The sequence below is a fragment of the Glycine max genome, chromosome 9 (assembly GCF_000004515.6).
Source record: "Glycine max cultivar Williams 82 chromosome 9, Glycine_max_v4.0, whole genome shotgun sequence".
Taxonomy (NCBI): Eukaryota; Viridiplantae; Streptophyta; class Magnoliopsida; order Fabales; family Fabaceae; genus Glycine; species Glycine max.
Window position 1 is genome coordinate 10,510,919 of NC_038245.2, and position 13,902 is coordinate 10,524,820.

General features: G+C 31.7%; 1 protein-coding gene across 1 annotated transcript; it reads left to right on the top strand.

Annotated features, from left to right (window-relative positions):
- Positions 1 to 6,767: 6,767 nt before the first annotated feature.
- LOC100780911 (membrane protein PM19L) lies at positions 6,768 to 8,500 on the top strand. The gene is made up of 4 exons (XM_003533788.5): positions 6,768 to 7,024; positions 7,399 to 7,618; positions 8,033 to 8,078; positions 8,199 to 8,500. Exons 1-4 carry the CDS (start codon positions 6,898 to 6,900, stop codon positions 8,286 to 8,288), a joined length of 483 nt encoding a protein of 160 aa, XP_003533836.1. The 5' UTR covers positions 6,768 to 6,897; the 3' UTR covers positions 8,289 to 8,500.
- Positions 8,501 to 13,902: the final 5,402 nt, after the last annotated feature.

Genomic DNA, 13,902 nt, shown 5'->3' on the forward strand with positions numbered 1-13,902 from the left:
ACACTCCTAGTTTCGATGCATCCATAAGAAGAAACAAATGTCTAAGGGTACTAACCATGTTGGACCCAAAAAGATATGGGTACCAAAATCTCAGATAGTGCTTGTTGTAGATATCCTTGGTAGGAAAAGGCCAAGGTTTAAGCTGGTACCTGGAAAGTGAATGCTTATGACACATGACAGGGGAAAGGTCTATGTTCCTAGACCTAAAGCCACATGAAGGAGGAGCAGTTGTCTTAAAGGCATAGGTAAGGGAAAGATCTCTGGTATACGTAAAGTAGGTATTCCTTCTCCAACTTCCATAAACAATGTCTTATATGTTGAAGGTCTGAAGTAAGACCTACTTAACATAAGCTAAATTTGTGATAATGGTTATATTGTTTCCTTTAACAAAGATAGGTGTATAGTCAAGACAAAAGATGACAAGTCTTTCTTTACTACCAAATGGCACAATAATTTATATGAGATTGATCTAATAGATCTTAGTCAACAGAATTTAACATGCTTGTTATCTAGAGAAGATGAAAGGTGACTTTGGCATGTCAACTTAAAACATATTTCAAAACTAACAAAAAAGGATTTCTTTAAAGGATTGTGCAAAATTTTTTGGAAAACTCATCTTTTTGAAGCATGTCAGCAAGGGAAACAAATCAAAACCTCTTTTAAATCTAATGATGTTGTTTCCACTTCTAGACTGTTACAGCTATTGCACATGGATCTATTTGGACCAACTAGAACATTGAGTTTGGGAAGAAAGAAGTATGGTTATGTCATAGTTGATGACTATTCAAGATATACCTGTGTATACTTCCTTGCTAATAAGCACGAGTCTTTCAAGGTCTTTGAAATATTTTGTAAAAGAGTTCAAAATGAAAAAGGGTTTTTCATTTCTTGTATTAGGAGTGACCATGGAACTAAGTTTGAAAATGTTGAGTTTAGATCATTCTATGAAAAGAATGGTATTTTCCACAACTTTTCTTCACAGAGAACACCTCAACAAAATGGGGCAGTTGAAAGGAAAAATAGAACTCTGCAAGAGATGGCTAGAACCATGCTCTATGAAAACTCAGTTCTAAACAATTTTGGATACAAGCAATTAATACAACATGCTATGTTCATAATAGAATATTGATCAGACCGTTGATGAAAAAGACTCCCTACGAATTATGAAGAGGAAGAAAACCTAACATTTCATACTTTCATCCATTTGGATGTGGGTGTTTTATCCTGAACAATAAAGATCAACTTGCTAAGTTTGATTCTAAAGTGGATAGAAGGGTTTTTCTTGGATTTTTTGATACGTCTAAAGCATATAGGGTTTTTGACACTAGAACTTTAGTTGTGGAAGAATCTATTCATGTTAAATTTAATGATGGACTAACGTCTAATTAGAGACTATCAAATCTTGAGGATGGTTTTGTAGATATGTAGGGAAGATCATTCGTACCTCCTAAAGAGAAGAAGATCAAACAGTCTAAAGAAATTCTTCCTCAGACTGAAGTATCTTCAGATCATAAGCCTCAAACGAAGGACTAGAAGTTTCTTCATCATCATCCACAAGATCATATCATTAGAGATCAGACTGAAGGAGTGAAGACTAGATGTTTATTCAAAGATCTTACTTCATGCGTTCTTGTGTCTAAAATAGAGCCAAAGACCATAAAAGAAGCTCTGACAAATGATGACTGGATCATTGCCATGGAAGAAGAGCGTCATCAGTTTACGAAAAACAATGTCTAGACTCTTGTCCCCAAACGTAAAACCGAGAGCATCATTGGAACAAGATGGGTATTTAGAAATAAACTAGATGAACAAGGAAATGGGGTAAGAAACAAAGCTAGGTTAGTAGCTCAAGGCTATAACCAACAAGAAGGTATTAATCTCACCGAAACATTTGCTCCTATTGCTAGACTTGAAGCTATAAAAACCATGTTTGCCTTTGCTACTCATAAAAACACAAGGAGACTGTTAAGTCAAAAGACACTTATGCCTTAAAGATGAATCAAGACTCATGATTATTTTGATTAGATGCAAATAAATACAAATGATAAAAGTTGCATCTGATATGCTATCAGATCATGATCTGTCCATGTGTCTGAAGTTTTCAGAGGATGCACTCACATGATGATCAGATATAACATTTAAGTAGTGTATTTAAGACCTTCATTTAATACTCTACTTTTGAGATTCTTTCATCCTTTAAACATTCTCCTTGGATCTGTCAAGGTCCTATAAGAATAAAAGAAGCCCTCAATCTGGAAGATGTTGATTCTCATCGAATGGTGCGCTTTGTTGTTGCAAACCCACTATGATAAAAGAAATGACTTCCCTATTAAAGTACAAGACACTCTATCCTATTAGCATGGACTTTGCATCAAGAAGGGACATGCATTTAGTGCTTGCATTAAACACTTCAACAGACTCAAGACCTCAGACAAAGAACAGAGTGAAGAATCCAACTGTTGAAAGATAACATATATTTTAAGATGAAGGCTATATATAGAAGAAGCTTTAAAGAAACTAGACATGAATCATCTACACGAACCATTCTTTCATTCTTTCTTGTAAATTCTTGTAAAGATACAAAGCTCTCAAAACTCCTTGTATCCCTTGAGAGAAAAGACTAAAAGTGTTAAGTGATATATTCTTCTGTTAGACGGTCATAATTTAGTCAGTGGGCAATCTTACAAAAAATCTTGTTGATTTGTTTAGAGCTAGTAGTGGTTTGATAGAACAAAGAATATTGGTTTTAAGCTTGGGGTAAAGTACGCAACTGTAAGAGCCAGAAGTGGCAGTGAACAATATTTTTAACTTTGATAAGTTAGTGGAAACTTGGTGGTTGTCAAGAACTAGACGTAGTCTTGTGATTGAGACGAATTAGTATAAAATTCTTTGTGTGTTTTCTTGTTTAACTGGCAAAGGGCTTTGAATTTATTTTTAGATCTTTTAAAGAATTTTTTTCTAATCGTCTGATCTTTTATATTCATCAGACGATAAACGTGTTTTAAAGTCTTGAGAAATTTTTATATTTTTCTAAAAACACAATTCAATCCCCTTTCTTGTGTTTTTTGTTTCTACATTATTCTCACTCTTCTGATCACAATCTCTACTAAAGTATACATCCTCACATCAAACCGATATACCAACTCTTACTAAGGTACAAGATCTTAGCTTAAGAAACTATCGAGCTCTAGTCATCACTCAAAGCTCTGACTCCTCTTACCACTATCTACTAGGGAAGGTCAACATGCTTACTCTCAATACTGGTCCACTAATGGAATAATCTCATGGTTGACTTCAAAATTTAGTACTAGAGGTTAAGAATCAAAGTCCTACAAGTTTCTAACTCGGCTTAGTTGAAACAAGTACTTGACATCATCTCACAATTGTGTTCTTGACAAGAATACTCCCTAATCAAAATAACCATATCCTACAAATATACTTATAGATGGATCCCCTAAGGTAAGGGTTAGTAGAAAAACAACAAAGAAGGATCATGCATAAAACTTTATCAGACGAAAACGAGAAGATACAATTGAGGAATGAAAGCATGTAAAGGTTTATTGAAATGAAGCTTATGCAAAAACAAGGATGATGAATTTAAAATACAACCATGAAACTTTATCAAACCTTTCAGCATTCATGTTATAACCAAAGAAGAGACAACAAAACACATTTGATCAAGGGTAAAGATCTAAGAAAGACATTACTACTTCTGGGAAAACAAGACCAAAGGGACAAACTTTTGTCTTTTAAGAACAACTTTTAAATCAATTTCATATTTGAGAAAACAAAATCCCAAAATAGAAGAAACGTATGCAAAGGATTAAACCTTTCAAAACTGATTTCCTCCAATGAGGAAGTAGTAAAACTTCCTACCAGAAATAAAGAAATCACTAAAATGCTTCTCCACCTTTAGAATTTAGTTCTAAAAGATTTTATAGAAAAACACTACATGTATCACAACTAACTTTTAGATCAACGAGCGGTTAAGGATAAGGTAAAGAGAACAGAGGAACCATAAGGTAACAACTTCACTAAACAATTTTAGAACATATAGAGTTATAAAACATAAGCATGTATCAAGAGAGACAATTTGATTTCCATAAAAGGGATAAGAAAAACCAAGTGGAATACATTGTAGTTGAAACACTAAAACTAACCGACTTTGAAAACAAAAAGATACCTTTGAGAGAAAACACAACAACATAAATAGACAACAAGTTTAAACACCAAAACTTTTACAACACAATTTGAGTAAATAAGGTTAAAAAAAACATCTTCATTCTTAAAGAAGAAACCACTTTAAACAACATCAAACAAGTTAAAACATGTTTACAAGAGGAGACACAACAACATATATAGAAAATGAGACTTATAAATCCAAAACCTTTGTAAAACCACTTTGGCCAAAACCGTAAAACACCATCTTCATTTAAAAAAAAAAAAACAACTTCAAACCACATCAAACATTTAAAACATTGTAGAAAACAAAAAGAAATAACAATGAAAAACTTATAAAAGCTTCACAAGTTATATAAAAAGGAAATCTCACTATAGCTTGAAGGGTACTAGCCTCAACATATTTTATCTTAGATAAGTTCTCAATTCAGGGAGTCTCGACCTCACTCAAGTCTTCATCTATCACAAACCATCTGATCGATACATCCCAAACTCGAGAGTTCTCCCATGAAGAACTGTGACAACCTTGCTATGAGTCTCTTTCAACGCAAACTGATTAGGGGGATCATAGTGAGATCACACAAGCATACTCATCAGCTACTATTATTATCCTCAGGGGATAATTGTACTCAACCCTCAACAAACACCATACTAGTGATCTCCTTAGAGAATCAACTAAATATGATTCAACAAACAATAATCATTCTCTCACGAAAATGATTTCATAGCACACAACAAAGGGGACTAAGGACTTATTTTTCAATATGTCATACAATGTTGCCTCCCACCTTTGGTGCCCCAACATGATTTTGAGGTGATGAATCTCATAATTCCATTGTGGCCACTACTAGTGTACTAGACAACACAAATAAAAGGTATGTTTTTGAAGACATGTAATATGATTGTTTTATATTTATCTAAAATTAACCTAAGCTATTTTCTTCTAATTTTATACTAATTTTTTACTAAATATATATAGTAGTAGTATTAAAATATATATTTTATTATTACTGGTTCAACCTCGAACCAGTTGAATTAATGAATCATAAATTACTATCTTTATTAGTTTTATAATTTAGTTTTGAAAATATTGGTTAGCAGCGTTTTCTTACTACTGATAATAATGTTCCTAAACATTTTGACTTTGGAATTTTAAAAAAGTTTCAAATAGTTCACTTCAGATAAAAAAAAATATATATCTTAGATTTTTTAAAAGTATTTTATTGTTAAAATTATTGAAGGACGATTTTTTTATGATAAAATGATTAAAATTTTCATAAGAAAATACATTTGTCTAATAAAACATTTTATCCACTCACAGTATCAAGTACTTGGGAAAATTATACTAGCTAATAAGTATTTTTCCCTTCAGTGAATTGTCTATTACAACCCTTTGTAATCGTAAAACATCTCGTGTCAAAGATGCCACATATGTAAAGAAGCAAAAATCTTTCTGACTTTTGATCTAATTTTTGGGGAACATTCAAAAATCCTATAACCAATATATTCCTATGAAAAAAGTTCGTGCACGATACTCGTTGCCTTCCAAACGTACCATAAATGTTTCCAAATTTTAATGAATATGTGTAAATACTCTACATAAACTAACTCATAAGGCTTTGAAAAAGTAATGGAATGTGTACAATTTCATCAACAAAAATCAAGTTGCGGATAGTTGATCATAATGTTCAAAGCATATTTTGTTACTAATGTATTTAGATATTGTGTATGCATTCAGCTATGTTTAGCTTAATTATTATATTAGAATTAGAATTATGGAATGACATCGAACAAGCGTGGGCATCACAGAAAATGAAGATATATGGTTTCTCTCATTAGTTTTCTTAGTGCTTTTAAATGTTACTAACTTAGCCAAAGGTGTCCACATTGATAATGCAATTGTAATTATACGTCAGAAAGAAAATATAAAGTGCCGGTGTATCATATAGAAATTCCGTCTTGAAAACTAATTAGTTGGTGTCTTGGTGGATCCAAAAGTAAAAGGAGTTTCTATAAAAGAAAATCAAATAAATAAACCTAACTAAGTAACAAATGTTTGTATGTAAACTAACTGATTGAACATAAGTGATTAATGTGTTAAAATTAAATGTTAAATCGTTTGAATATTATTTGAATTTGATTTTTAACAGAAATAATTATTGATCAGACTTTATTTATCTCTCGGTCAAACTCAAATTAGTCAGGGTCTTTTTTTCCTGATAATTTAAACGATCAAGACAAAAAAAATATTTACATATCAATTAGTGTAAATTTTTGGAAGAGTTCAGGTAACACATAATTACTGCAATTTGCAAGAGTTCACAGAAGGCAAAGAATATCACTTGCCTAGGAAAACGGACAACTAGGCCCTTCAACAAGGTACTAATACTAAAAATAATAAACAAAGTAAACTGAAAATTTGAGGCAAGTAAGAATCAGGATCAAGCATTTTTCCTCTTGCCTTGAATTTGAAGCATGGAGAATTATTATCTTTACAACCGTGCATTGGCCTTTTTAAGCAGCCTTAGCAAGTAAAGAACAAAACCTTTCATCTAATAAACTTCTCATATATATATATAAGAGCCCTCACTTGCACATAAAACATACCCATGTCCTGAATTACACAACTTTTTAGGGTTCTGAAATAATTCCCCTACCTCTTTCTGCTTGTTCCTAGCAGCTTTTTTTCCCCCTTGTCTTAGAAACCATAGTACATAGATGGCGACCGACCAAATGAAGCCCATTGCCACCCTTCTTTTGGGGCTCAACTTCTGCATGTATGTCATAGTGTTAGGCATTGGTGGATGGGCCATGAACAGAGCCATAGATCATGGCTTTGTTATAGGTAAAGTGTCCCCATCTTTTCCTTGTCCCCTCCATTCTTTGTAATTTTAACACTGAAAAATTGTTTTCTATTTTGAGTAAATAATATATCCGTTCATCCAATTATAAATTATGATGTAAAATAAATATTTATTAATTTTTATAATAATTATTTTATGTTATATTTATTATGATTTTTGATTAGTTGGCAACATAAATTTTTTACACTGATAGTACATAAAAATTAAACTATTATACTTTTATAAATAATTTGTCCTATACAAAGAAATACACTAAAAATAAACTAACATTTTTTTTAATGGTGTGTGAACTAAAGAAACATTTTCTTAATACTTGTTAAGTGTAATAATATTGTGAGGAACTATATACGTGCAGGTCCAGGATTTGATCTTCCTGCTCATTTTTCACCCATATACTTTCCTATGGGAAATGCTGCCACTGGATTCTTTGTGACATTTGCTTTGATTGCTGGAGTTGCTGGTGTTGGATCAATCATTTCAGGAGTCAATCATGTCCGTTCATGGACTTCAGAGAGCTTGCCATCTGCGGCTTCAGTTGCTTCCATTGCGTGGGCTCTTACTGTTCTTGCCATGGGGTAATCTCTTCCTCCAACTCCGTACACTGAAAAAAAAAGGTCATTTCCTAAGAAACAAAAAATATTAATCATTCGGATTTTCCAGTTAATATAAATTTTATCTAACAAAAACTTGTTTATTAGTATTAATATTATGAGTCTATGATAAAGTGATATATAGCATGAAGTATTGTACTACTAGTATAAAGTCATGATGTTTATTCTAACAAATTAAATAAATTTCTGATAAAAAAAAATTTATAACAATTAATAGAAGCAAGCTTAAAGATCAATTTTTGTCTTTGAAGATATGATATTTTTTTTAGTGATACAAACCACCACAGAAAGAAAGAAATTAAAAAAAAAATGTTTTGCATTGATAAAACAGCTTTTGTTGTATCAAAGTTACTGATATGACTAACATAATTTGTGCAGCTTTGCCTGCAAAGAGATTCAGCTTACCGGCAGAAATGCTCGCCTGGTAAGATATGAAAATTGTATTTAGTATCATATCTTATGTTTGTGGTAGTTTATAGATTTTAATCAGCCATAAAGTCCCTTTTAAAAGAGCTTAATTTGGAATGATGTCCAATTTTTGCAGAAAACAATGGAAGCTTTTATGATTATCCTTTCAGCTACACAGCTTTTCTACATAGCTGCTATTCATGGTGCTGCTGCATATAGGAGATGAAATTGATGGTTGAGAGATGTGATGCTGTGATTGTCCTAATTTTTTTTTCTCGTCTTTTCTTACCTATGATTTATTCTTTTTTTTTTTTGGTCCAATATAGTCTTCCCATTTACAAACAGGTGTGATTTATTACATGGTTGGATTTGTATTGATTAAGAATAAGTTGTATACAAAAATATTAACAAATAATATCTTCTGAAGCATCTTTTACAGTAACATTTAATTACAAATCACCATTAAGATAATTATTTTAAATTTATTTTCTTATTTTTTGAATTGCTCTCCGTTTTAATTTCTTCAAGGTCCCGCAGCCACTATAGACATAATAACATAAGAGGCACGCTGTATCACAAAGCGTAACAAGTTAAATTCACTATCCCTTTTTTCTTCTTCTTTTTCATTGAAAAGATTATTCAAACAGAAATTTACTGGTCTTTTAAAAACACTTGCAAACTAGAATACAAATATTCTTTTTCTCAGAGTAAAATTAAGTTAATTGCCTTTAGAATTTAGATACCTTTTTAAGGGTCCTTACTCCTTTGACCCTCACTCAGGTAATAAAGCTGTAACATGTTTCCTGGATGCAATCCATGCATATGATTGTTACAAGCAAGCCTAAAGATAAACTAATTAAAAACTTCTTAAGTTTATCAATAAAAAAATATGTCTTTAATTTTTATAAAATAAAAAGATCACATTTTCTTTAAAAATAATCATATATATTAATAAAAAATCCAATATATAATTCTCTCATTTAAAATACAAATAATTTTCTTAATATTTACTTTTTGGCTCACTTGTTATTCGGCCAACCCTAGTTACAAACAATTTTTTATCAGTGCAACCAAATAGAATTCTACCCACATTCCAACCCAAGACTCTCAATATGAGCAGAAGAGAATGAGAGCAAATTTGTCAAACATTTATTTGAACAATAATAATGATAAGATTAAGTGAAACACAAATGAATAGATTTAGACATTTCCTTCATCAAATGCGGCAAAATATTTTACCATAGTTTTACTAATTGTCGAAGGTAATTGCTATATAGAGTTCATAAAACGGTTTGGATCCGATGGATGAATATGTTGAATGTGTATCAGTAGATTCATGTTAGTTTGTTATTTTCTATTAATTGTTTGACCAAGTTTTTGGGATTAATTGTTTTATTTTCAATTACTTAGTAGTTGGTATGTTAGTGTTTTGTTATTATTTAGGAAGTCAATTATTATTGCTTCTTTTTGTTACAATAAATCTGTATTTAAACAAATGGTCATTCAATAAGAATGTGTGTGTTCATCTCCCTTAATTTTGTGAGTTATGCTTATTTTACAACAGATTGGTATCTAGAGCCTTCTTCTTAAGAAGGACATGTGAGTGAACTGAATAATATCCATCACAAAAAGAGCATAAACACATTGCTTCAATTCATCTGATGGATGAATTCTAAAACACCATACACAGCACTAGCACCACCTATGTTTGATGGTGACAATTATTAAATTTGGGCAGCGAGAATGGAGGCACATCTGGAGGCAAATGATCTCTGGGAAGCTATTGAGGAAGACTATGAAGTTCTTTCCTTACCAACTAATCCAACAATGGCTCAGATAAAAAATAAAAAAGAAATGAAAGCAAGAAAGTCAAAGGCAAAAGCTACTTTGTTTGTTGTTGTCTCAAAAGAAATTTTCACTAGAATCATGATGATCAAATCAACAAATGAAATCTGGAGTTTCCTCTAGAATGAATACGAAGGAGATGAAAGAATTAAAGGAATGCAAGACCTAAATCTGGTTAGAGAATTTGAGATGTAGAAAATGAAGGAGTCTGAAACAATTAAAGAGTATGCTAACAGGCTTCTTAACACTGCTAACAAAGTAAGATTGATTGGTTCTAATTTTTCCGACTCAAGAATAGTTGAGAAAATACTGGTGACTGTCCCTGAAAGATTTGAGGCTACTATTACATCCTTGGAGAATACTAAAGATCTGTCAAAACTTACCTTGGCAAAACTTGTAAATGCTTTACAAGCCCAGGAGCAAAGAAGAAAAATAAGGGTTGGGGGTTTTATGGAAGGAGCATTGCAAGCTAAATTGCAAACTAACCAAGGAGAGAAAAGAAAGTGGAAGAAATACAAGAAGAAAAATTTCAACACCCAAGAAGCAGCAGCTAACACTAGCAACAATAATAGAGACAACAAAGAATTTCCTCTTTGCAAGCACTATGGCAGAATGGGTCATCCTTCTTTCAAATGTTGGAGAAGCTTGATGTTAAGTGTGAAAAGTGCAACAAGTTGGGGCATCAAGTTAGAATTTGCAAAAGTAATTTTCAACAAAAGAATGTTGTTCAAGTTGCAAATCAACAAGAAGAAAAACAATTTTTTGTAGCAACAAGTTCTACAAGCAACAACTCAAGTGAATGTTGGCTAGTGGATAGTGGTTGTACCAACCACATGACCCACGATCAAGAGGTTTTTAGAAAATTGGACAAATCACAGGTATCAAAAGTTAGAATTGGCAATGGTGATTTTATCGCTGTTGAAGGAAAGGGAACTATAGCCATTGAAAGTTATGCAGGTAGAAAATTAATTTATGATATTTTGTATGTACCTGAGATTTATCAAAACTTGGCAAGTGTGGGACAATCAATTGAGAAGGGGTTTAAAGTCATAGTTGAAAATAAGCATTGTTTGATTAAAGATGTCAATGACAAGGAAATTTTCAATATTAAAATGAGAGAGACAAAAGTTTCTCATTTGATCCATATATTGGAGGAGGAGCAAACAGCCTATCCAGTTACTGTAAACAATACAGAAATCTGGCACAAAAGATTAGGTCATTTTCATCATGCAGTTGTTAAGGAACAATGCACAATCTCATTCAATCATTATGCAACAAATGCTTTAAATAATGCGAATTCTGCCATGAAGAGAGCATCGTCACTGTATTCAAAAGAAATGGACCAATGGCTTTCATCCTCTGACGCCTTGAAGGTTAAAAAGATGGAGTTGGAGATTGAATCATAATTTATGAATGAAGCTCGTTTAGAATTGAATAATATCATTGAGCATTCAATCTAGAATGACAAAAAAGAAAAAGAGATTCTTTGTAAAAGAAAGGATGTGTTAATGGATGAATTGGAACAACTCATTGCTTTAATTAAACAAAAAAGAAATGGAGATAGCATACAATGACTCTAAATTAGAAGTTGTAGAATATAAGATAAATAAAATTGTCTTTGGATTTAAAGAGATGCAGTCAAGCATCCAACAAGGTATAACATCCTTCAAGCAGAGAATTATTTTCATAGACAAAAGAGTCCTAGAACTAGAAGCAGAAAAGAAAGTTGTCATTGCTGCAAGAAATTTCAAGGAAGTTGCACGAATAGCTATTGAAGCAAAGTCAATGTGTGTTGAAAAAGAGAGCATTTAGATAGACATGGATACAACTACATTAAATCTTGAGCTACTGAGAGAGAAACTTGGACTTATCGACCACTGATACAAGACGAAGTGTTGAGCGTATATGAGTAGTTGCCTGTTAGTTTGTTATTTTCTATTAATTATTTGACCAAGTTTTTAGGATTAGTTGTTTTATTTTCTATTACTTAGTAGTTATTTAGTAGTTATTATGTTAGTGATTTGTTATTAATTAGGAACTCAATTGTTATTGTTTCAAGTTTAAGTAGATAAAATTACTTTTTTTTTTCAATTAGGGGTAGATTTTAGTTAGTATATAACAGAACATCTCTTTATTTACTTTTTACTATCAACATATCCATTGAGAATTGCTTGCGTAATTCTTAAGCTTAAGAATCTTCTTTAACAATTTTATCATTAGAATCACATGAAGTGAAATTCATAAGAACAGTTTTTTTACAAGAACCTGCATTTTACATTATAAAAACAAATATGTGGGAATAATTTGTGAAACTAATTTTAAATTTTTAAAGAGACAAACTATTAAAGTGAAAATTGCTAAAATTCATAAAAAATAATGACATTATATGATCATAAAAAAAGAGTTAAGTAACTCTAACCGTATTCACCCTTTAAGATGCTTTTGTATTCTGCAGTTTCATATCGCATCTCATGTGTCACCATGTGAAGTGGTAGAACTTTTTTTTTAATCGTGATGAACATGTCAACAAAAAAATGCCTATCCATCAATACATATAATTATGAGTTTGATCTCTAATCCGTGCATATAAAAAAATATATATTAAAAAAGGTCAATCTTTTAAATAAATCTCAAAATCTTAGAAATTAATTCTTGGATTTCGCTCGAGAAAGATTCTGATTCACTAAAAAAAAAAAAAATTGCCTACCCACGTTGTCAGGACATATATGGAATTGCCCATAAGGGTGTTACATTTCTCCATAGATCGTTTCATAATTGAGGCAAGCTAGATTTTTAGGAATTGCCCAAATTGCATTTATCCAAATTAGGCACTTCTATAGATGATAATTAGATTCTGAGAGATGGAAATGAGAGACACAAATCTTACATGCCACCTAGCTAGTGTACGATCACTCAACAAGATTTGGCAATTTTAAGACAGAGATCTCCCGGCAAACCAGTAATTGGGCACACAACAAATTATTGAGCATAGTTTGCGAAATGTGGTATATATCCACATAAGGAGCAATTACACAATAACCACTTAAAAATGTAGTTAGTTTAGTTATATCAACATTTTGGTAGGTGACCATTATAACAAATATTAATTGATAAGTTATAATTGATTTTCTGAAATGATCAAGTAAAAATATGAGAACAATTCATATAATTTAAACTGCATGGTTATCATGAACTTTTAAAATTTAAATATTAACACACACAACTTTCAAGTATCGAGTTCTCAAACTTCAATCATGCCACAAACTCATGACTTGTTGGTCACACATCGAGCCTAAATTCTTATCAATTAAATGTCTCAGTGAAGAAATGACGTTGCCAATTAACCCCTTGTTTTTTCTGCTATAAATCATATATGTCTTTCATTAGAGACAATAATGTTCACAACGAGTATAATCACTATAAGCAACAAAATTTTTCTTTCAAATATTAAATGAGAATGTATATGTAAGAATCCAACTTATCTTGGTTAAACTAAAACAAACCTCTTATATGTAGACCCGTCCACAATGGAAAAAGACGTACAAACAGAACAATGAGTAGACAGTATTGAGTTTTGAGACTAATCCCTGCCTAAAGCTCGCTTTTTTTTTTGGTAGGCCTAAGTTGGAACATTTAGGTCCACTGTAGAGCTGCAGTAAAACTCTTCCTGACTACATACCTCTTATCCTTTATCAGCATTTCTGAACGAAATGTAGTATGCAAACAAAAGCCAAAGGTGAAAGTGAAACATACACAAGAGTACATCGAGTTAACTTTTGAGCGTAATGATCATCTTGAGAAAAAGATTTCATGAATTCATGTACAGCAATGGCCATTTACAAAATATGATGCTGCATGTGTAATAAATTCAAAATCCCACCAGCATCGTTAATTTTGTCATTGACTCTCTCCCTTTTCCATTCTCATCAAACTCTACTATTTGAAATCATTCCTCATCGTCATTTTCAGATTTTTCAATTCTTCACTGCTAATTT

Coding starts and splice junctions, on each gene's coding strand:
- LOC100780911 (XM_003533788.5), top strand. CDS start 6,898: ATGGCGACCGACCAAATGAAGCCCATTGCCACCCTTCTTTTGGGGCTC. Junction 7,025..7,398: donor AGATCATGGCTTTGTTATAG/GTAAAGTGTCCC, acceptor ATATACGTGCAG/GTCCAGGATTTGATCTTCCT. Junction 8,079..8,198: donor CCGGCAGAAATGCTCGCCTG/GTAAGATATGAA, acceptor CAATTTTTGCAG/AAAACAATGGAAGCTTTTAT.